Source organism: Colobus angolensis, unplaced genomic scaffold, assembly GCF_000951035.1.
Source record: "Colobus angolensis palliatus isolate OR3802 unplaced genomic scaffold, Cang.pa_1.0 Scaffold20, whole genome shotgun sequence".
NCBI classification, from domain to species: domain Eukaryota; kingdom Metazoa; phylum Chordata; class Mammalia; order Primates; family Cercopithecidae; genus Colobus; species Colobus angolensis.
The window spans coordinates 3,637,466-3,660,126 of record NW_012115155.1 but is presented as its reverse complement, the minus strand read 5'-3'; the positions used below and the strand labels follow the sequence as shown (position 1 = coordinate 3,660,126).

At 39.2% G+C, this 22,661-nt stretch overlaps 1 protein-coding gene across 8 annotated transcripts in view; it reads left to right on the top strand.

Moving 5' to 3' along the window:
- The window catches only part of CLASP1 (cytoplasmic linker associated protein 1), a 313,075-nt gene that overhangs the window by 179,833 nt on the left and 110,581 nt on the right, over positions 1 to 22,661 (top strand). For all 8 annotated transcript variants that reach the window (XM_011941649.1, XM_011941646.1, XM_011941643.1 and 5 more), the window contains 8 exons: positions 4,700 to 4,852; positions 9,934 to 10,007; positions 11,375 to 11,467; positions 12,442 to 12,587; positions 13,724 to 13,859; positions 14,954 to 15,024; positions 21,080 to 21,139; positions 21,940 to 22,017. In XM_011941649.1, coding sequence (XP_011797039.1) covers positions 4,700 to 4,852; positions 9,934 to 10,007; positions 11,375 to 11,467; positions 12,442 to 12,587; positions 13,724 to 13,859; positions 14,954 to 15,024; positions 21,080 to 21,139; positions 21,940 to 22,017 — 811 coding nt within the window. The remainder of the gene's footprint in view (positions 1 to 4,699; positions 4,853 to 9,933; positions 10,008 to 11,374; positions 11,468 to 12,441; positions 12,588 to 13,723; positions 13,860 to 14,953; positions 15,025 to 21,079; positions 21,140 to 21,939; positions 22,018 to 22,661) is intronic.

The window sequence follows — 22,661 nt, the reverse complement described above, 5'->3', positions numbered from 1 at the left end:
TGTGTTAGCCAGGATGGTCTCGATCTCCTGATCTCGTGATCCACCCGCCTCAGCCTCCCAAAGTGCTGGGATTACAGGCGTGAGCCACCGTGCCCGGCGTCATCCTTCCCTTCTTTGGGAGACATTTCATACAGGTGTTGGTGATAAAGGGCGTGCCTTCTCGTTAAGGTTTGTGATACACTGTTGTGTGACATCTTCAGGCAGTTTAGACAAGTTATAATCAACTTTGAAAAATATATGCTCTTTGAGGACAGAAACAGAACTGCTTCCATTTTCTTCATGCCTTCCCTGTGCCTTATTTCCCGTATTGTTTTGTGTGTGTCATCTAGTACAGCAACATATATCCTAATTATGGTTCCCCTGGCCCCCAGGTTATTGGCCTATTACATGAGAATATAAAAAGAATGAAAGCTAAATATTTTTGCTTTCAACAGTCAGTCATCTTTTATAGAAATGGTAGTGTGAAAGAATTAAAACAGGAGAATAAATAATAAAATATGAGAAGAAAGTCTTATATTCACATATTTACCATATCTACTGCTCTTTCTTTCTTTATGTAAATCCAAGTTTCCAACTGGTATCATTTTTCCTTTTGCCTGAAGATCTTCCTGTTACATTTCTTGAAATGCAGGTCTGCTGATGACAATTTCTGTTTGAGTTTTTATTTTGCCTTTATTCTTAACAGATGTTTTCACTGGATATAGAATTCTAGGTTACTTCTAGGTGAATACCATTTTCAAGCTGTCATTTCCATTGTGTTCTGGCTGGCAGGGTTTCTGATGAAGTCTGCTGCTGCTTTTATGTTTGTTCTTCTGTGTACTATGTCTCTTCCCCTGGCTGCTCTTGTCAACCGTCTGGGCCTAACAGTTTGATTATGGTGTGCCTCAGTATGCTTTTCTGTGTGTGTGTCTTGCTTGGGGCGTGCAGCTTCTTGGATCTGTAGGTTTATAGTTTCTATCAAATTTGGAAATGTTTTGGCCATCATTTCTTAATCTTTTTCTGTTGTTCCCTTCTTCCCCTTGTCCTTCGGGCCTGCAGTGTTGTGTGTGTTAGACTGCTGGATATTATCCTTCAGGTCTCTGAGACTCTATTCCTTTTATTTATTTTTTCAGCCTATTTTGTTTCTGTGCTTCTGTGCTTATTTTGGATAAATTCTATTGCTATATGTTTAAGTTCCCTGATTTTTTTTCTTGACTTCTGCAATGTGTAGCCTGCACTTAATCTCAATCAGTGAAATTTTCATTTCAGATAATTATGTTTTCTTAAAATCTGTAAGTTCCACTGGATTCTTAAAAAAACTTCCTTTTTTCTTATGAATATCTATGTATTCTTTTAATATTGAACATAGTTATAATAGAAGTTTAATGTCTTATCATTTCTCAGAAGTTTACTATTTTCTGATTTTTTTTGCCCCTCCTGATTATGGGCCACATTTTCCTAACTCTTGTCATGTTTAGGAAATTTTTTTTTAAGGCTTCTCTGTACATAGTGAAGGAATTTTTTATTAGATGTTGTGTATTGTGAATGTTACCTTGTTAAGTGTCTGCGTCTTGTTTTATTTCTTTTACGAATATCACGCTTTGTTTTGGCAAAGCAGATAAGTTACTTGCAGGTCTTTCTAATGCCCTGTAGGCCTGCTTTTAAGCTCTGCTAGGGCAGATTTCATTTAACTTTCACTCCAGACATACTTCAGTCTCACTAAGACCTGACCTCTCTGGGGATCTCCATTGAATCCCTTGGGTGGGTCACCAAGAACATTCCACTTTGGCTGGTTGGAGCTTCCCTACTTGTGTCAACTCTAAGAATTGTTCATTTCACACCTTCTTGGTCGTTTTTTGCCTTGCTTCATGGAAGTTCACTCACACACGTGAGGCCTAGAACTTAGCACATTTCTGTAGCCCTCTTTCTGTGTAGCTTCCTGTAATTTCTAGCACCCTCAACCTCTCTGAACTCTGTTCTTTGTTGTCTGTAGTATCTAATCTGCAGGGCTACTAAGTTTAATTTGAGGTCCCCTTCCCTGTATTTGGTGACCTGGAAATTATTAACACCTCCAGGCAGAAAGTTGGGATGATTGTATGGCTTACCTTGTTTGTTTCTTTTGTTGCAGGGAGAAACAAATAAATCCATATCTTTATGCAAATTAGCTGAACAGCCAAGTTCTGCACTGCCTATTATCCAGTGCCTGCACGTAGTTCTTTCAGATATACTGTCAGGTTTTCTAGCTATTTATTGCAGGAGGTTAAGTCTGGTCCACACCTAGTCTATCACTGATGCAAGCAAAAAATTTCAGGAATTCCATTGAAATTGGTCCATTGAAAATAACTCTTGGCAACTGAGTACTGTTCTAAATGACATGCCTGCATATGTTGGAAGACTGAATTAAACATAATTTACATGAATTTGTGAGTGAAGCATGATAGTGTCCTCATGTCTCCCATTTATTTTTTACCTGTCCCACAGACTAGAACTGTTCCTGCTCAGCAGAATGATTATGGTTTAAGGTAGTAGAATAATGACATCTGTTCAGATGTTCTTAGAGCTCCCCAGAGGACAGATAGGCTGAGTGAGATCTGTCCTTGTCACTGCTAATGCTGACAGTACTCAGTGGGTGACTACTCCTTTGGGTTGTTCTTATTCTTTACATTAGACTTAAATTTTCATTTTGGGAAGGCCATTATGAACCACTTTCTGAATCCACGGGAAGTCTATGCTAATAGCACTGTGCATGTGAATCAATAAAAAATGGATGTATGGATTGAAAGAACCATCTTGAAACAGCATGGCATAACAAGACAATCTGGGGGATTTAAAGGCACAGCGAAAGGAGCTAATTTGCATAAGGACGTGGATTTGTGAGGATGTCTTTCTCTCCTCCTCCCCCTACCCTGTGTTGAATAAACTGAGCCATGTCATTTGGAGTGCATTGTCGTTGAGTTTCAGGGAGCATTGGGGTCTTGAGTAGACATAAGTCTTCGCTGTTGATAATTTAGCTTAAGAAGCGACTAGATCAAGGAAAACAGGAATTCTGTATATTTTTTGGATAGCAATGATTTATTTCAAACTTATTGGTAAAGAACTAATGCCCCTTTCAGAAATCATGAGTATTGCCGGCTACAGATGTTGATTTTTGTTTTATTTAAATTAATCTTAAGTTCTTTGTTTAGCCTCCTAAATGACTCACTCTTATACTTGATGCATAAACTTTAATGTTGCATCATTGAAGTGTTGTTATAAATTTGTTGATTTTTAAGAATCCAAAGATGTTTCTTTTTTCTTGAGACAGGGTCTTGCTCTGTCACTCAGGCTGGAATGTAGTGGGGTGACCCTGGCTCACTGCAGCTTCAAGCTCCTGGGCTCAAGTGATGCTCATGCCTCAGCCTTCTGAGTATCTGGGACTACAGGCACATGCCACCATATCTGACAAATTTTTTTATTTTTAAGAGACAGGACCTTGCTATGTTGCCCAGGCTGGTCTTGAACTCCTGGCGTCAAGCAGTACTCCCATTTTGGCCTCCCAAAGTGGTAGGACTATAGCTGTGTTTTTTTTTTTGTTTTTTAATTTTAAATGCAACTTGAGGAGTATTGATTGAATCCACTGCTGTTTAAAAAATTTAAAAGTTAATGAGCTTATGAAAAAAATGTTAATCTTCACTAAAAAAGAAATGCAACATAGAAGATGAAGTCTTTTTTCCACCTGTCAGATTGATTAAAGTTTAGAAATGGTAATACTAAATGTTGGCAATGGTGTGGAAGGATGAGTACTTCTTTGAACTTCTAGGAGAAATGTGCATTTACATGACCTCTCTGATAAGTTTGGCACTATCATCAAGAACTTTTACACTCTTTGACCCACTGTTGTTGCTTCTAGGGTTTTCATTCCTAAAACGATTGGAAATTCAAACAAACAAACAAACAAATGTAGGAAGGCATTTGCAATATTGCATTTCTCATGGTGAGGAATTAGAAACACCCTAAATGTCTAACCATAAGAGTGTTTCACTTGTACTGTTTTCCAATTACAAAGTACCATACAATTATTCAAATGGTGGTTAAGAAAAATATTTCATCACAGAGGAAAAATTTACATATTTGAAGTAAGCAGTATTCCAATATGATACATACTCTCATCTCAGCTGTTACTTTAAAATACCCAAGTGACCAAGTACAGTGGCTTATGCCTGTAATCCCAGCACTTTGAGAAGCCAAGGTGGGAGGATTGAGTGACAGTGAGACTCTATCTTAAAAAAAAAAAAAGCATGGATGGTCAGAAATGTTCCAGAATGTGAAAATAACTATTTCTAGGTGGTGGTTTTATGAGAGATTGTTTTATTCTTTTTATTTGTTCTGTTTTTCAAAATTTGAGTGCAAAAGTATTCTGGGTATGTGAAAGCAAGTACGATCTTTGTAGCTTCATTCTGGGCTTAACCTAAATCTTTCCAGATCCCAGAAGGGCACCTCAGACTCCAAAAGAGTATGCAAAAGTGTGTGTGTGTGTGTGTGTGTGTGTGTATATATATATATATATATATAGTTTTTGTTTTTTTTTTTTTTTTTTTTTTAAATTTTGAGACAGAGTCTGTGTCTCTCTCACTCAGGCTGGAGTGCAGTTGTGTGATCTTGTGTGTGTGTGTGTATATATATATATATATATATAGTTTTTGTTTTTTAAAAAACATTGGTTTCTGTGCTTACTGTTCAGATAAAAATTTCGATGATGAAGATTCTGTGGATGGTAACAGACCTTCCTCTGCTAGTTCTACGTCATCCAAGGCTCCACCAAGTTCTCGGAGAAACGTTGGAATGGGAACCACCCGCCGGCTTGGTTCATCCACCCTGGGATCCAAGTCTTCAGGTTAGTCTAAAGCCCTGTGTGGCGTTCTGGGGTCAGCTATGCCAGCTTTTCAAACCAGAGGTGCAAGCACTTGCCTGTGGTGGCCCTCAGAAGTGATACAGTCCCCGTATGCAGCAGGTTTCTGCCTGCTATTCTTTAATTGAATTAGCATTGCAGTACTGATGCTGATTAGCTGGTAAGTTGTAAATTTGAGCTACTGTGTTGACTTTTGCCACATTCTGCTAAGGCGGAGCCTGTAGAAGAAGGAAGCCAGCACAGCGGAAAGCATAGCTCCGCGATAAGAGCAAGAGTGCACCCTCATCGCGTTGTTTAGTTATCTGGAGCCAGCAATGCCTGAAACCACTAGGGGCGTTTTAGACAATTTATCTTTTAACAAGACTGAGAATAATCCAGAAGTCACACTGTAACTCCTGGCTTTAAAATACATCTTGTGGACTGGCCCCTAGGTATTGGGGCGTGTCTGCATGCTCTGCATGCGGAGTCGGGCTGTGGGTGGTGGAGACCAGCCACCTCTGCTCCAGTTCCCGGTGAGCCGTGGTGAGGTGGCAGCTGTTGGTGTGTCTGTTGGATGGTAGCATGAAGTGGAGCTGGGCCAGCGGGAGGTAGCTCTGTGGGAGTGGAAGGCCCGTGTTTCTCTACCTGGACTGCAGGCTCTTCATGCAGGGAGGGCAGAGCTCAAGACCTCAAAGACAATCTGTAGAAAGCTGGGTAGCAGCAGCTCCACAGAAGAGTGACCGGACTGTTAAAAGAAAAACAAACAGAAAACAGCAACCACAAAAAACCCCATTCCAAGGACCACAACCTCAAAGATCAAAGGTAGATAAGCCTACAAAGATGAGAAAGAATCAGCACAAAAGCGCTGAAACATCTTTTCCTTCAGATGACCGCAACCCCTCTCTAGCAAGGGCTCAGAACTAGGCTGAGAGTGAGATGGCTGAAATGACAGAAGTAGGCCTCAGAATGTGGATAATAATGAACTTCACTGAGCTAAAGGAGCACGGGGTTGGGGTTGGGGTTGGGGTTAGGGTTAGGGTATTCACATAGGAAGAGAGGAAGTCAAACTATCTTTATTTGCAGATGACATGATCCTATATCTAGAAAACCCCATTGTCTCAGCCCAAATCTTCTTAAGCTGATAAGCAACTTCAGCAAAGTCTCAGGATACAAAATCAATGTACAAATATCGCTAGCATTCCTATACGTCAGTACCAGGCAAGCAGAGAGCCAAATCGTGAATGAATTCCCATTCACAATTGCCCCAAAAAGAATAAAATACCTAGGAATACAGCTAACAAAGGAAGTGAAGGACTTCCTCAAGGAACACTACAAAACACTGCTCAAAGAAATCAGAGACGATACAAACAAATGGAAAAACAGTCCGTGCTCATGGATAGGAAGAATTAATAGTATGAAAATGGCCATACTGCCCAAAGCAATTTATAGATTCAAGCTATTCCCATTAAACTAACATTGACATTCTTCACAAAATTAGAAGAAACTATCTTAAAATCCATATGGAACCAAATAAGAGCTCATATAGCCAAGACAATCCTAAGCAAAAAGAACAAAGCTGGAGGCATCACGCTATCCAACTTTATACTATAAGGCTACCCCTAACCAAAACAGTGTGGTACTGGTACAAGAACAGACACACAGACCAATGGAATAGAATAGGGAACCCAGAAATAAAGACCCCACAACTACAACCATCTGATCTTCGACAAACCTGATAAAAACAAACAATGGGGAAAGAATTTCCTGTTTAATAAATGATGCTGGGAGAACTGGGTAGCCATATGCAGAAAATTGAAACTGAACCTCCTCCTTACATGCTATACAAAAATCAACTCAAGATGGTTGAAAGACTTAAAATTTAACTCAAACTGTAAAACCCTAGAAGAAAGTCTAGGCAGTACCATTTAGGACATAGGCATGGGCAAAGATTTCATGGCAGAGACGCCAAAAGCAATTGCAACAAAAGCAAAAATTGACAAATGGACCTAATTAAACTAAAGAGCTTCTGCACAGCAAAATAAACTATCGTCAGATCGAACATACAACCTACAGAATGGGAGAAAATTTTTGCAATCTATCCATCTGACAAAGGCCTAACATCCAGAATCTACAAGGAACTTAAATTTACAAGAAAAAACAACCCCATTAAAAAGTGGGCAAAGAAAATGATCGGACACTTAAGAAAAGAAGCCGAACATGCGGCCCACAAACATATGAAAAGAAGCTCAACATCACTGATGATTAGAGAAATGCACATCACAATGAGATACCATTTCACATCTGACACCAGTCAGAATGGCTATTATTAAAAAGTCAGAAAAACAGTAGATGCTGGCGAGGTTGTGGAGAAAAAGGAGTGCTTTTACCCTGTTGGTGGGAGTGTGAATTAGTTCAACCACTGTGGAAGAGACTGTGTCAGTTCCTCAAAGACCTAGAGGCAGAAATACCATTTGACCCAGCAGTCCCATTACTGGGTATATACCCAAAGGAATGTAAATCATTCTGTTATAAAGATACAGGTGTGCATATGTTCATCCCAGCACTCTTCACAATAGCAAAGACATGGAGTCAACCTAAATGCTCATCAAGACTGGGTAAAGAAAATGTTGTACATATATGCCATGGAATACTAGGCATTCATAAAAAGGAACAAGATCATGTCCTTTGCAGGGACATGGATGGAGGTGGAAGCTGTTATCCTCAGCAGTTTAACGCAGGAACAGAAAACCAAATACTGCATGTTGTCACTTATAAGTGGGAGCTGAATGATGAGAACACATGGACACATGGGTGGGGAAAACACACACTGGGACCTGTTGCAGGGTTGGGGGTGGGAGGAGGGAGAACTTCAGGAAGAATAGCTATGTGCTGGTCTTAATACCTAGGTGATGGGGTGATCTGTGCAGCAAACCACCATGGCACACGTTTACCTGTGTAACAAACCTGCACATCCTACTCATGTACCCCTGAACTTAAAAGTTGGGAATAAAAATAAATAAGATAAAATACATTTTGTTCTTACAAGTAACATGGTTCCTTGTGAGACCAGTAAGGATGTTGCATTAAATAAATTGTAGGAGATTTCTCTCATAAATTCTTCCTTTCACTCCTAATGTGTAGACAGTTTAGTTGTTATATACAACTCTCATTTTCTCTCAAGTTTTATATTTACATGCAAATTCCTTCTGAAATGTACCTCAGAAAAATTGTGTAGCTGCTGCTCTTAGAACCATTTTCACTGATGGCTGTAGCTTTTGAGCTGTTGGTGGTGGTGGGGATAGTGGTGGATGGGGAATCCCGTGAGCCAAAAAAGATGAAGCCGAAAGGACCAAATAAAAGCTATACTCATGATTAGCATTAAATTGCTGTCTCCTGATGGCCTCTCCTGAATTCTGAACTGGCCCTAGAATATTGGTATCTTGACCAGACCAGCCTGGGACCACTCTGCCTCCTGACCCCAGCATCTGTGATAGAGGAGCTGTAGGAATGTTAATTGTACTTATTTCCAGTTCTTTCTAATCATTTTTTGGGTATATTTAAAAACATTTTACTTTTTGTTACTGAGTTTAAATTCACGTAACATAAAATTAGCCATTTTAAAGGGAATGTTTTCAGTGTTTCATCTACCTTGTAGCGTATATCAATACTTTGTTCCTTTTAATGCCTGAACAATCTTTCTAATCTTTTTTCTTGATCTCTTCTTGGGTAATTATCCGTTGCACATACAAGGCTTAGAAAATTACTAGACTGGTGCTTTCCTTCCCATCCCGCATCCATACCCTTTCCAGAAGTCCCTGCTGTGTAAATCATGCACATATCAGCTCGGTTTTCCCCTTCAGCCCTGCGCTTATCCTTTTTGCCATGTTGTTTAAAACCATAGTCCTGAATTTCCTGGTTAGCTGCTCCTCATGAAATACCTTAGGCTCAGGGACTGATGTTGGCCTCTGAGTCCTCTTTGGTACGTGTGGGTACATGGTGTAGGGCCTTATGCAAAGGAGGCATTCAGGGCCTATCTGCTCAATGGGATCCAGTTTTTATGCTAAAACAGACACAGAGCACCACATCACAGTGAGTGACTATTGTCCTTTATAGTAGTTAGCTTTTCCACAGTGTGAGTGATCTTCAGCAAGAGTGATGACACACATTTACTGCTACCTGGGATTGTCTTTAAAGCTCCTTTCTGTCTGAATAGTTATCAGGACCCCAAACACCAGATACATGTGTAGTAAGAAAGTCTTAGAAAAGCAATCAGACTAATCCATGTAAATCATTAATGGGGGTTATGAAGATGACTATAGACACCAGTTTTTAAAATGTGAAAAAATCTGATAAAGCATCACTTGATTTTCATGCATAAAAGGGAGCTCAGATTAGCGAAAAGAAATACTTTCTTCAAATACTTTTAAGTATACAGAGCATCTTAGGATAACTTGGTAGGAGAAACTTGTAACTGATTCTTAAATGAAAAAAATGACAGTTACCATGAGTTCAAGGAAATAGAAATGTTTTCAAACTAATATAAAGTTAAATAAAACTGAAATTATTTAGGACTGGTTTGAATAGTCACAAATTTGTAATGCTGAATTCCTAGTAATTACAGTTTAAGTTATTCCCTGAAGAATTAAATTTTCTGCTTGATCCATTTCAATCCATCCATCCATTTCTTTTGAATCTTTCAAAAGACTTGTATATTAATACAACATCTAAACCCTTTAAAACCATACCCTCCCTGCTTAAACAGGTAGTCTAAGTGACCTTAAGCTAATGTATATAGCATTGTAGAATTACTATATTTCATCTTGATATGAAGTCAGTAATGTTTGTCAATTTCATGACACTCCAAAGTTATATGAAGCCTTTCTTGATCTCCTGACCTCGTGATCCGCCCGTCTCGGCCTCCCAAAGTGCTGGGATTACAGGCTTGAGCCACCGCGCCCGGCTTATGAAGCCTTTCTAAAAAATAGTTCTGAATCTTCCAAAACAGAATTTTGATTGTGTATGTTTAGACTTCTTCAGTGTATGTGTTATATACATTGTTTCATATTTCTTGAAATTCTTTTTTATAGCTGCAAAAGAAGGAGCTGGTGCTGTGGATGAAGAGGATTTTATTAAAGCATTTGATGATGTACCTGTAGTACAGGTCAGTGAGGATATTTGAGTATGATTACAAACAAGGGTAGACTTTTTCTTCACATTTTAGTTTTCAAGTATGCCTGTGTAATGTTCTTTACAGGTAATTTTAACTATCAACACTACAGGAGATCTGAGGTGCAGACTAGAAAATGTTGGAGCAAAAGTCAAGGCCCAAGGTGATCTTTCAGTAAGATCAGGAAAGACATTGGTTGCTCTATTATTAAGTTTATGGATCAGGTCACATAAAAGAGAAAGAAATAGGTGATACTCAATTAGGAAATAAAAAAGGCATATTTATTTAGGGCTTTTTTTTAGAAAAATTCATAAATTTGAAGGATTTTGGTGTCTGAAAAGTTACAGAGAATGATTTAATAAGAGCTGAGTTTATACCTTCTTTGATGCTTCACTTTAAATACCTGACAGATGAAACAAAGATTATTTATAAAAATTGGGATACAGCCACAAGTGTTTGACTGCTTTGTGCCTTAGTATCGTCTATTGCTGGTTGAGACTAATACTGTTCCTCAGCCTACACTGGTTGTCTGTGCTCTGGATTCCTGTGGCACTTACTAGTCTGTTATGTACAACTCTCTTTGCCACCTTGGTTGCCGTATGTGTGTAAAGCAGGTAGCAAGAATCTCGGTGGCCTGGGCAACATGATGAAACCTCATCTGTACAAAAGATACAAAAATCATCTGTGGTGGCATATGCCTGTAGTTCTAGCTGCTCAGGAGAGTGAGCTGGGAGGTTCCCTTGAACCCGGGAGGTGGAGTTTGTCGTGAGCTGAGATTGCGCCACTGCACTCCATCCTGGGCGACAGAGTGAGACCCAGTCTCTTAAAAAAAACAAAACAAAAAAACAATCTCGAGTTCAGGTTCATCCTTAAGTACTTGACCTGACCCTCCCAGCATACATCAAGATTGATTATAACCTATACCCTACCTGTTTTCTTTTTTTTTTTTTTTTGAGACGGAGTCTCGCTGTGTCGCCCAGGCTGGAGTGCAGTGGCGCAATCTCGGCTCACTGCAAGCTCTGCCTTCCGGGTTTACGCCATTCTCCTGCCTCAGCCTCCTGAGTAGCTGGGACTACAGGCACCCGCCATCTCGCCCGGCTAGTTTTTTGTATTTTTTTTTTTAGTAGAGACGGGGTTTCACCGTGTTAGCCAGGATGGTCTTGATCTCCTGACCTCGTGATCCGCCCGTCTCGGCCTCCCAAAGTGCTGGGATTACAGGCTTGAGCCACCGCGCCCGGCCCTGGTGTTTCTTAAAAATTAAATAATTTATTTTACTAAATGGTCTTGACTTCGTGTAATTAAGAAGTAATCTGTTTATTCTGCATGTTTTTATATTGATTGTAAATTAATTTTGCTTACAGATTTATTCCAGCCGAGACCTTGAGGAATCCATCAACAAAATTAGGGAAATACTATCTGATGACAAGCATGATTGGGAGCAGAGAGTAAATGCTGTAAGCTGTTGACTTCATGGGATTACATTTTCATAAGATGTATTTAAACATCTCATACTTTATTATGAAATCAGGGCACAACTCTAATGAATTTTAAATAGTATATATTTTAAATACAAATTATCGTATTTACACTTCACCTTTTTAGTAGAGTATCTCCTTTTATTTTTATTTGGGAAACACACCAACTTAAACCTTTATGAATCATCTAGTCTTTTAACAAAGACCTAACTGTGGAGTGTATGGTGACAGCCTCCACTGTCACCTTAGCAGAAATTTCATTCTGTGATTGTTTGCCTTTAAAGTGGCTTTTTTGTGGTAGTTTTAGTGTATGTCCCCCAATATTCTTTTCTTTCTTCATATCACTTGCTAGAAAGTTGTGTCTCCTTTATTTTTAAAAGTGGATTAATGGAAAGTGGGCTGGGCGTTAAAGCGAGGGTGTGTCTGATCTGAGAAGGCTCTTTTCTACTGGTTGGCTGGCAAGAAGCGAGGTGGTACCATTGCCATTATATTGTATTTTAAATTCAGACCAACCAGTTTAATGGTTCAGTGGAGGATAATGGTTCAGGTAGGAATGCTTCTTCCTTTGGTTCATTAAATAAATGGCAGTTGAAGTGGGGTATGGGGGGAGGTAAGCTTAGGAGGGGCTTTTCACAAGCCAAAAGTTTTTAATTATTTATCATTAGTGTTGTAGGATCTATAAATACTTTAAGATATTTCAAATGTAAAACTTTTTTTGCAGAAATTACAATATATGTGTCACAAATACTCCAGTTAAAAATTATTTAGTCTTATTTGTGATATGTAGATTTGTTTATTGTATTAGCTAATATTTAACTGGCTGAATTCTCTTGGGAAAGCTTTCTGATCAGTTGAACTTTAACAGTTATCTCTTTTGTATTTGATGGTTTCTGTTTTGTATATTCTGTGTTAGAATTGTTTTCTGTTTTTCTGAATTTTCTCTATTCCATTAGCTAAAAAAGATTAGATCTTTACTTTTGGCTGGTGCCGCTGAGTATGATAACTTCTTTCAACATTTGCGTCTTTTGGACGGAGCCTTTAAACTCTCTGCTAAGGATCTGCGGTCTCAGGTAGTGCGGGAGGCTTGTATCACGTTGGGGTAAGGACTGCAACGCTCCATATTCTCACCATAAAATAGTGTCACCACAGAGCTTCAGAGATGTCTCCTTAAACATGTGAGCTGGGTCTCTTTAATGTAACTTCTGACTAGTCTCCAAGACCCATTCCAGTTAACACTTCTGTCAGTGGTTTTACAATACTTTTTGCTCAATTATGTGAAGTGTGACAGATTTTAAATTTTATTTTATTCAGTGATATAGCTCTGAAGCCTTTATTTCAAACTTTGAAGCAGTTATTAATATGGAAAGATGAAACTCTATAAAATCCTGTTTCTCTGATTTTTCATTGATTTTTGCTGGCAGGCAATAGTGTGGTTATCAGAATGTTTGTTCCTAGAAGAGTACTGTAGTTATAAAGTTAAAGGCATTTACTGCAGTAAAATTTTATTCTAGCTATATGTGTACTAGTGATCAAAGCTAATAAAACTTTGTGTTAGAATGTATATCAGAATATCAAAGCAGCAGCAGCAAGAGGAGGCATTGCAGCTGTTTAAAGTTTTGGCTGCAGTCAGATTTTGAAGCCCGAATATTTTATGTTAAGATAAAAGAAAAAATACGAAAAAGGAGCCAAGGGTGCTTTTTCATATTTGTGTTTTATTAATATATCATCAGTTTGTTTCCTATTTTCAGACTAGTTGGGGCAGGTGGGCTGGTATGTGCCTGGAGTCCCTTCTACTTGGAAAGCCAAAGTGGGCGGAGTGCATGAGCCCAGGAGTTCAAGTTCAACGTGGGCAACATAGTGAGATCCTGCCTCTAGAAAACAAACAAAAAGCTCCACAAAGACTAGTTGGAAATTAAAAAAAACAAAAACAAAAACAAAAAAACAAACAAAAAAAACCACTTTTGGGCTAAGAACTATTTGCCAAGTTCTCAACATGCACATCGGAAATCTTAGACCCTTGTCCTTTCTAGATAACTTTAAATGAAGGCTCTAGATGTTAAAAAAACACTTTTGGGCTAAGAACTATTTGCCAAGTTCTCAACATGCACATCGGAAATCTTAGACCCTTGTCCTTTCTAGATAACTTTAAATAAAGGCTCCAGATGTTAAATGGTTTATGTGCTTCACTGTTTCTAAGAAAAATAACTACAGTCCAGTATCCATTTCTTGTTTTAGGCATCTGTCGTCAGTTCTGGGAAATAAGTTTGACCATGGAGCTGAAGCCATTATGCCAACTATCTTTAATTTAATTCCAAACAGTGCCAAAATTATGGCCACGTCTGGTGTTGTAGCTGTCAGGTTAATTATTCGGGTAAGTATGTTATAGGCCACACATGAAATGAGCAAGTGGTAAATACCAATGGTTGATAAATATTAGAGGCATTTTTGTTAACATAATTATATTGAGTAACTAAATTTATTAGCATAATTATATTGGAATTATATATATATATATATATAAAAGATATATATATATAATCTTTTCCCCCTACTTAATTGTGGCATATGAGCTTTTTATAATCCATAATGTGAATTATGGATGTGTTATAAAGTTAATGAGGTATTGATTGTTAGCTCACTATTGGTTTAAAATCTTTGAACATCCGGTGTCTGCTTCTGAGATTATATTATATTCTTGTTACTTAGATATTACTCTTAGTCTTAACCTCCTTAATCCCAGTCCTTCCATTTTAGGTATTGGTACTTGTGGTTTTGCCGTTCACCCAAAAGTTTAATTAATTGCACATAAGCACAGAAACAAAATATTCTCTTTGGTTAGATTTTCTAGGCACTTATTTGTTCAAATTTAAATAATTATCCAAGTAATTTATACACAAGTTTTTAACAAAATCTAATAGTTCACAAAGGTTTAAAACGGTTTTCCACATTACCTCCCTTCCACTTTCAAGTCGTTTTTGCCCAGAAGCAGCTCTTGAAGCTTTGAGGCTTGATGATGTTGTCTAAAGTCTATCCAGAATATTCTTGATTATTTTGGTTATTTACTTTGTATTATTAGTTCTTACTGTTCTTACTTGCACTGCCTACTTTAACTGTTAAACCCAAGGTCATTATTGGACATTTCCGTTGAAACAGTATCAAAATATATTGGTCTGATGACTCCTTTCAAACCCACTCAGATCTCTGCAGCTGAGCTAATTTAGACCTCATGCTAATGATTGTTTTAGGCTTACCATCATGTCATCATGTTGCCTGTTCTTAACTCTAAATTTTCTAATGGCTTTTGACAATATCCTGTGAATTCTTTTTTTCTTTTAAAACTCACTGACATTCTAATCTGAGTGTATATGTGCTATATAAGTAGATTAGTGAGGAAGTGATTCTTTTCATTTTGTTTTACTTTTGTATTTGCAAGTGTTCACCTCTGTTTTTTGTTGTTCTTCGCAGCACACACACATCCCTAGGTTAATACCTGTCATAACAAGCAACTGTACCTCTAAGTCTGTCGCTGTTAGAAGGTAAATTTTAAAGGGTTTTCTCATTGTTTTTAAATTGTTTAAAAACCAAAACAAATTCCAAATTTCCTTCCATGGGTAAAATTTCATGTTTAAAATGCTTAGTATTACTTAAAATCACTGCAGTAAATGACTTTGAGTTGAAGAATCAAGATGTAAATATTTTGGGAAATGAATGTGGACAACCTTTATTATGTTCTATGTGTGTGTGTGTGTATGTGTCTGTGTGAGAGAGAGTGAGTTTGGGGGTAGTGGCAGAAGGAGAAGGGGAGAGGACCCCTGTACATTTTTTTCCTGTGATAATCCTCCTACCTTTGTCATTGCTCTGCCCTATTCCCTGAGTAAAGGCAGTAACTGCATGCAAGAAAAAAATACCATAAACATCAATGGCAGTAGTTTCATATTTGAAAGGTATGTGTTGTTTGCAGCTTCTGTTTAGCGATTTCTGGGATTCGGAATCTTCACCATTACTTAGTTCTGTGCAGTTGTGGGAGATATATCCAGAAGACACAGGCAGATGCAACCTGGGTAACTAGCTGGGGGTTTGTTCCCAAGTCCCTGTCTTGTGTGTCCTGGTGAGCTGCCCTAAACTACGTGTGAGGAGTAAAGACTGTGTTATTTTAGCTCAGACCTGTGATTCTTGAGTGTTTTAAGAGTCTATTAAAATCTATGGACCCTCTTTCCAGCAAGTAGTAAATGTACAGAACAGTTTTGTGTAGGTTTTCAGGGAATTCATGAATACCACTAAAGGTTTTCCAGTAGACGGTATTGGGAGTCTAATAGGATAATTGCTGGCAGGCTTGGGCAACCTCTTGGCCCCATTCCCTTAGCTGTGTGTCTTGATTCTGGCCCTGTGAAAGAATCCTTCACTCTAAGATTTAGAGCCCAGATGACCTTTGCCAGCTGTTTGCCTTTTTCCCTGGGGTGTCATGTTGATCCTGCTGGGTTTCTATGGGTACAAGACCCTCTTAAGCATGCAGCAGCTCTGTATTTGTCGTTTTAAATTTTATTTTATTATTTTTAACAAATTGGCCACAGACTGCCTTTTTAAAAATTTTCTTTCCTTTCCTTTTCTTCCTTTCCCTTTTGTTCCCTTCCCCTTTTCTTTTTCTTTCCCTTCTTTTCCTTTTCTTTCCTTTTTCCTTTCCTTCCTTCCTTTCTTGCCTTTCTTCCTTTATTGCTTTCCTTTCTTTTCTTTCTTTCACCTGGGCTGCAGTGCAGCACACTGTAACCTCAAGCTCCTGGGCTTCCAAGTAGCTGGGACTACAGGCACACACCACCATGGCCCACTAATCTTTTTTTTTTTTTTACTGTTTTTAGAGATGAGGGTCTCATTCTGTTGCCCAAGGATGATCTCGAACTCCTGGGCTCCAGCAGTCTTCCCACCTTGATCTCCCAAAGTGCTGGGATTATAGATGTGAGCCACCATGCCCAACCTTTATTTTTTTAATTGGCAAGTAAAAATTGTGAAGACTTATGGTGTACAACATGCTGTGTTGATAATATGTATACGTTTTGGAATGCTTAAATCAAGCTGTTTAATGTGTATCACCTCACATACTTACTTTTTTGTGGTGAGAACACTTGAAATCTCTCAGCAATTTTAAAGTATATAATATGTTGTTACTAACTATAGTCACCATCACTATGAAGTACAATCGATCTCTTGAACTTACTCCTATCTACCTGACATTTTGCATACTTACATCTCCCCGGTCTCCCAACCCCCAGCCTCTGGGAACCACCATTCTACTTTCTGCTTCTATAAGTCCAACTGTATTTGCTTTAGAGGTAGTGCTTCACTCTATCACCCAGGCTAGAGTGCAGTGGCACACTCATGGCTCACTGCAATCTCTATTTCTGGGCTCAAGTGATCCTCCCGCCTCCGTCTCCCAAGTAGCTGAGACCATAGGTGTGTGCCACCACACCCCCAGCTAATTTTTAAATTTTTTATAGAGATAAGGTCTCACCATGTTGCCCAGGCTGGCCTCAACCTCCAAAGTGCTGGGATTGCAGGTGTGAGCCATTGCACCAAGCCTGAGTCGACTGTTTTGGATTCCTCCACACACAAGTGAGATCATGCGGTACTTGTCTTTGTATGCCTGGCTATTTCTTTTAAGATAATATTTTCCAGGTTTATCTGTGTTGTCTTAAATGACAAGCTTTATTTTGTTGTTGTTGTTGAGACTGAGTAGATTCTGTTGTGTATGTATGCTGCATTATCTTTATCTCCTCATCTGTTGATGGATACTTAGGTTGATTCCCTATCTTGGCTATTGTGAATAGTCTTGCAATAATCATGAGAGTTCAGATATCTCTTCATACTGACTGCATTTTTTTGGGATGTATACCTAGCAGTTGATTTTAGATCCATCTCATTAATAGCTACATGAAAGACAAAAAGAGAAAAGAGGAATAATCCAGCTATCTAAAATCATGAAAAAAGAAATTTATACCTTCCACTGAAAAAAATGTAACTCCATACTGTGTGACTCAAGTGTGTACCCCCGGGGAATGCAGTCTACCCTTGACCTAGGGTTCAGCATCTCCTGGGGTTAGCATGGAGCAGCTTCAGCTCCCCCTAGAGATGAGAATGTAAAGTCAGCACACCAGAGGGATGATTGTGAACTTCAGAACCTGACCAGCATCAGTTGAAACATTCCTCTCCCGCTTACTCTTCTGACTCATTAGGTATAAGGGTACCCCTCTATAAGGTTTGGAGGATTCAGTCATTAGGTAAAACATTTAGTGAAAGCTTAATTTGTTGCAGCTGTGGCTGTTATTTTCATCTTGCTGTTGTTTACATTTCGCTATTGTTAGGTTTCCAAGAGAAATTCAGAATGTGTTTTTCCTTGCGTAAGGCAAAATTTCTCCAATAAGATGACACAGATCTTTGTTGTGGAACGTTGCAGGATGTTTAGGGGATTCATCATCTTGGGCTGCCATTATAAAATACTACAGACTGGATGGCTTGAACAGCAAATTTATTTCTCACAGTCTAGAGCAAGCTTGTCCAACTGTGCAGCCCAGGACAACTTTGAATGCCCAACACAAATTCGTAAACTTTCTTAAAACATTATGAGATTTTTTTAAAGTTCATCTGCTATCATTAGTGTTAGTGTATTTTATTTGTGGCCTAAGACAATTATTATTATTTCACGGTGGCCCAGAGGAGCCAAAAGATTGGACACCCTTGGCCTAGAGGCTGGAAGTTCAAAATCAGCATGCCAGCAAGGTCAGATTCTGGTGAGGACTCTCACCCTGGCCTGTAGACCAGTGTTCTCCTGTGTCCTCACATGGGAGAGAGGGAGAGCAGGGTGGGAGGGAGGAGAGAGCAAGCTACCTGTTATCTCTTCCTATAAGGACACTAATCTCATAATGAGGGCCCCATTATCATGCCTCATCTAAACCTCATCACTTCCCAAAGGTCCCATCTCCAAATAACCATCACATTGAGAGTAAGGACTTCAACATATTAATTTGGTGGGGAAGGGAGATAAAATTCACTTCATAACATTTAGCATTTCTGGCCTTTGACACTAAATATGAGTAGCATCCCACAGTCATTGTGACAATAGAAATGCCGCCACCCTCACCAATTTCTGAACCACACACTCAGATTGTTGTTTCTGTATTTAGCCAGTGGGCATCAGTCAGAACTGTATGTCTTAATGCTGAGAGAAGTAATAGGGACCATCTTGCCCAGTCCCTCTGCCCTCTGCCCTCAGAAAGGGAGAGGGAGCTTAAGAGTGCAGTGTAAGCAAAGCAGTGCACCTTCTGTTACATATACAGCCTGTACTTAGCTTGGCTTTGTAGAATTGGTAACAAATAGATTACACACACTCTGACATTATCATATATGTTGTGGAATTAGGAGTTCAGATACAGCGGTGATTAAAGCTTGCTGATGTTTTCCCAAGAAGCTTCGTAGATGGGTTAAAAATGAGCCACATTTTGAAAGATGAGTAGGAATAAGTGCAGTAAAGAGCCAAGAAAAACCCAGACTGGGAAATGCCACAGGCAAAAAGGTGAAAGTAGAATAAACCGTGGTCTAGATTGGGGCAGGAATAGGGAAGGTGATGGTGAGGAATGGGTGTGTGTGTGGTTGTTGTCTTTTCCTTCGAAAAGACTTGCTCTACCCCTCTGGCCGCACCACTGCCAGCCCTAGGACCAAGCTGCATGGCTCTCCTGTGAGCTGCTGGAGCCCCTTGCATTCTAGCAGTGTGACTGTCTCTTTTGTTCTGTGGGCTGTCTTGGTTATCATTGGATCTCCAGCATCTGACATATGGTAAAGGGTTAGTAAATAATTATTTTTATTTATTTATTTTTGAAACAGGGTCTGACTTGGTTGCCTAAACTGGAATGCAGTGGTGCAATCATAGTTCACTGCAGTCTCAAACTTCTGGGCCCAAGCAATCCACCCACCTCAGCTTCCTAAATAGCTAGGACTTTATTAGTGCATGCCGCCATGCCCAACTAATTTTTTTTTTTTTTTTTTGAGGCAGAGTCTCGCTCTGTCACCCAGGCTGGAGTGCAGTGGTGCAATCTCGGCTCACTGCAAGCTCCGCCTCCTGGGTTCACGCCACTCGCCTGCCTCAGCCTCCTGAGTAGCTGGGACTATAGGCGCCCGCCACCACACCTGGCTAACTTTTTATATTTTTAGTAGAGATGGGGTTTAACTGTGTCAGCCAGGATGGTCTTGATCTGCTGACCTCATGATCCGCCCACCTCAGCCTCCCAAAGTGCTGGGATTACAGGCATGAACCACCGCACCTGGCCCAACTAATTAAAACAAAATTTTTTTTGTAGAGAGATGTCTCGCTTTGTTGCCTAGGCTGGTCTCAAACGCCTGGCTTCAAGTGATCTCCTGTCTTGCCCTCCCAAAGTGCTGGGATTACAGACATGAGCTGCTGCTCCCAGCCTTGATGTATTGAATGATTGTGTGTGGATTATAAGTTGTGAATTGGGAAGATTGTAGGAAAGAAAGACTGGTCATTTCTTTAGAGAAAGATTTTACTTCTGATTTGTGTGTTCTTGAGTGGGTTCCTAGGACTATTAGGATTTATTCATACAAAAATAGAAATGCTAGACTTAGGAAAAAGAAAATTGTATTTATTTGTTTGTTTGTTTATTTGACAGAGTTTTGCTCTGTTGCCCAGGCTGGAGTGCAGTGACACGATCTCAGCTCACTGCAACCTCTACCTCCCGGGTTCAAGTGATTCTCCTGTCTCAGCCTCCCAAGTAGCTGGGATTACAGGTGCCTGCCACCATGCCTGGCTAATTTTTGTATTTTTAGTAGAGACGGGGTTTCACCATGTTGGCCAGGCTGGTCTTGAACTCCTGACCTCAAGTGATCCACCCACCTTGGCCTCCCAAAGCGCTGGAATTACAGGCATGAGCCTCTGTGCCCAGCCAGAAAAAGAAAATTTTGTAGAGGTAGAACCTGAAGTGGTGATGTAATCTAAATTGTTTTTGTGCGCAAATCAGACCAAGAAAAATCATAAAAGTGAAAAGGCTTAAAGAAGAATGCTGAAAGGTTGGTCAGAGGAAAGCACAGTGGTTGGAGAAAATCCACTGTAAGCACTACTTAGGGCCTTCTTAGCGTGAAAATATAGAGAGCACTTAGTTTCTCAAGGTACTTTTAACTTTTTTTGTGCAAAGCATTTTCTGAAATTAATGCAAAGACCTGATTCTGTCGTGTTTGTTGATCTTCTGTGCATGTGTACATTTTCTATTAACATATTACTTAGGACAGTATAAAAACAAATGACAGTGGTAAGTCCTTTTAGTGATGTTGCCATGAAGTGCAAGCTTCTGATTGGAGAGAAACACTTGGATCCTGTCCCTGTGTCCCTGTGGTACCAGTAGGTGCTTCATTACTTTCATTTGCTTTGGTTTTTAGTCAGTTCTGATTCATTCTTTATGTTCCGTTTTTCTAATCATAAAAATCAGAAGAAATTTACTAATTATAAAAAGCAGTATTGGGTCACTTAAGAAAAATGCTGTTTCATTTTCACTAAAATGTATATTAAGTTGTGTATTTCTTAATACTTTTTAGGCGCTGTTTTGAATTTTTAGATTTGCTTTTACAAGAATGGCAGACACATTCACTAGAACGGTGAGCATCTGATTTGAAACCATTTTTCCCTCTGAATTGAATCTTGAGAGTGAATGCTTTGGTGAGTGGTCCAGCTGGCTTTCTGTAAGAATGGAGGAACAGATGTGTTTGTTTTCATGACTACGTCTGTTGTTTTACTGATGTTGGTCACATAATATTCGCAGACACTTTTAGTGAATTTCACTGATTGAAATACTACTATGTCCATGTGCATTCTGACAGCTGCAGAGCCAGTATAAACTCTTACTGACTCTGGCCCTGCTGCTTGACATCCCTTTCAGTTCCCATGAGGTGACTGTTTAAAGTTGCTGTTAGTAGACAAGTTGTAGCTGTTAGGTCCTTCAGGGAATTTCACTCATTTGAAAGTTTTCTTTTTCTCCCTCTGTATTTGGTGTAGACAGTCTATTCAGTATTAAGGTCATTATCTCACAATTTCCATAGAAACTACTTCTGATGTAAAAAACACAAGATTTTGTTTTTGGGGTTCATAAAAGATTGAGCTGTAAGTGCAAATTTTAAAAAATCAGCTTTTGTTTTTTAAAAAACATCCCACAAGAGAACAGAGTTATAAAAGTCTTTAGGTATGGGTGGGTAGGGGTGGAGCTCGGGTGCTGGGGCAGGGCTGAAAATGAAAGGACTGTAGGAGTGCTCTGCTTTGCCCAGCCAGCTGGGAATTGACCAGCCTTGGCACAGAGACTCCCAGCTCCATGTTGCCATTTGGAAGTTATTTCTCCCACCTGGTTTCATCCGCATGAACCATACATTTATGATTGTTACTGTTTTCTTTTCTAAATATCTAGACACATATCAGTATTAGCTGAAACAATAAAGAAGGGAATACATGATGCTGATTCTGAAGCAAGAATAGAAGCCAGAAAGTAAGTTTTTATTGTACACCACTTTTTAAATTAACTACTTCTGTATTTCACATGAATTATATGGATTGCCTTATTAAAAACTTGTTAAGTTACTTGAACATATTTGTTAACCATGAATTTTAAACATGACCCCCAATAGGCCATTTTGGAATATTTCTGTCTTTTTTTATAACGTCACTCAACCTTGTGAATAAACAGGACTGAGGAAGACAAAAGAATGCTCATTTTTACATTCATCACAAATTATCACGTAGCTCTGGAAGGCACTTGTATACATGCTCAATGTATTCATTTATTCATTAAGCCATATTATAATCCAAAGCTGTTTTAATGGTTTACCATGAAAAATCATGGCCACAGGAAATTCTCTCCCTGCAGTCACTTCTTTGCAAGCATCTGTGATTCCTTGGTGTGAATCATATTAAGGGGATTTGAATTAACCTAATGCCTGGGATTATCACAGTGATAACTTGCTGTTTCTGTCTCACAAATGAGGTACTTTTGCCATTAGGACTGTTTCCTCCAATCATGTGGCCATGGCCTCTGTATTTGTTACCTCCTTGGAAATTTTTTTTTTTTTTTGAGATGGAGTCTCACTTTGTCACCCAGGCTGGAGTGCAGTGACACAATCTCGGCTCACTGCA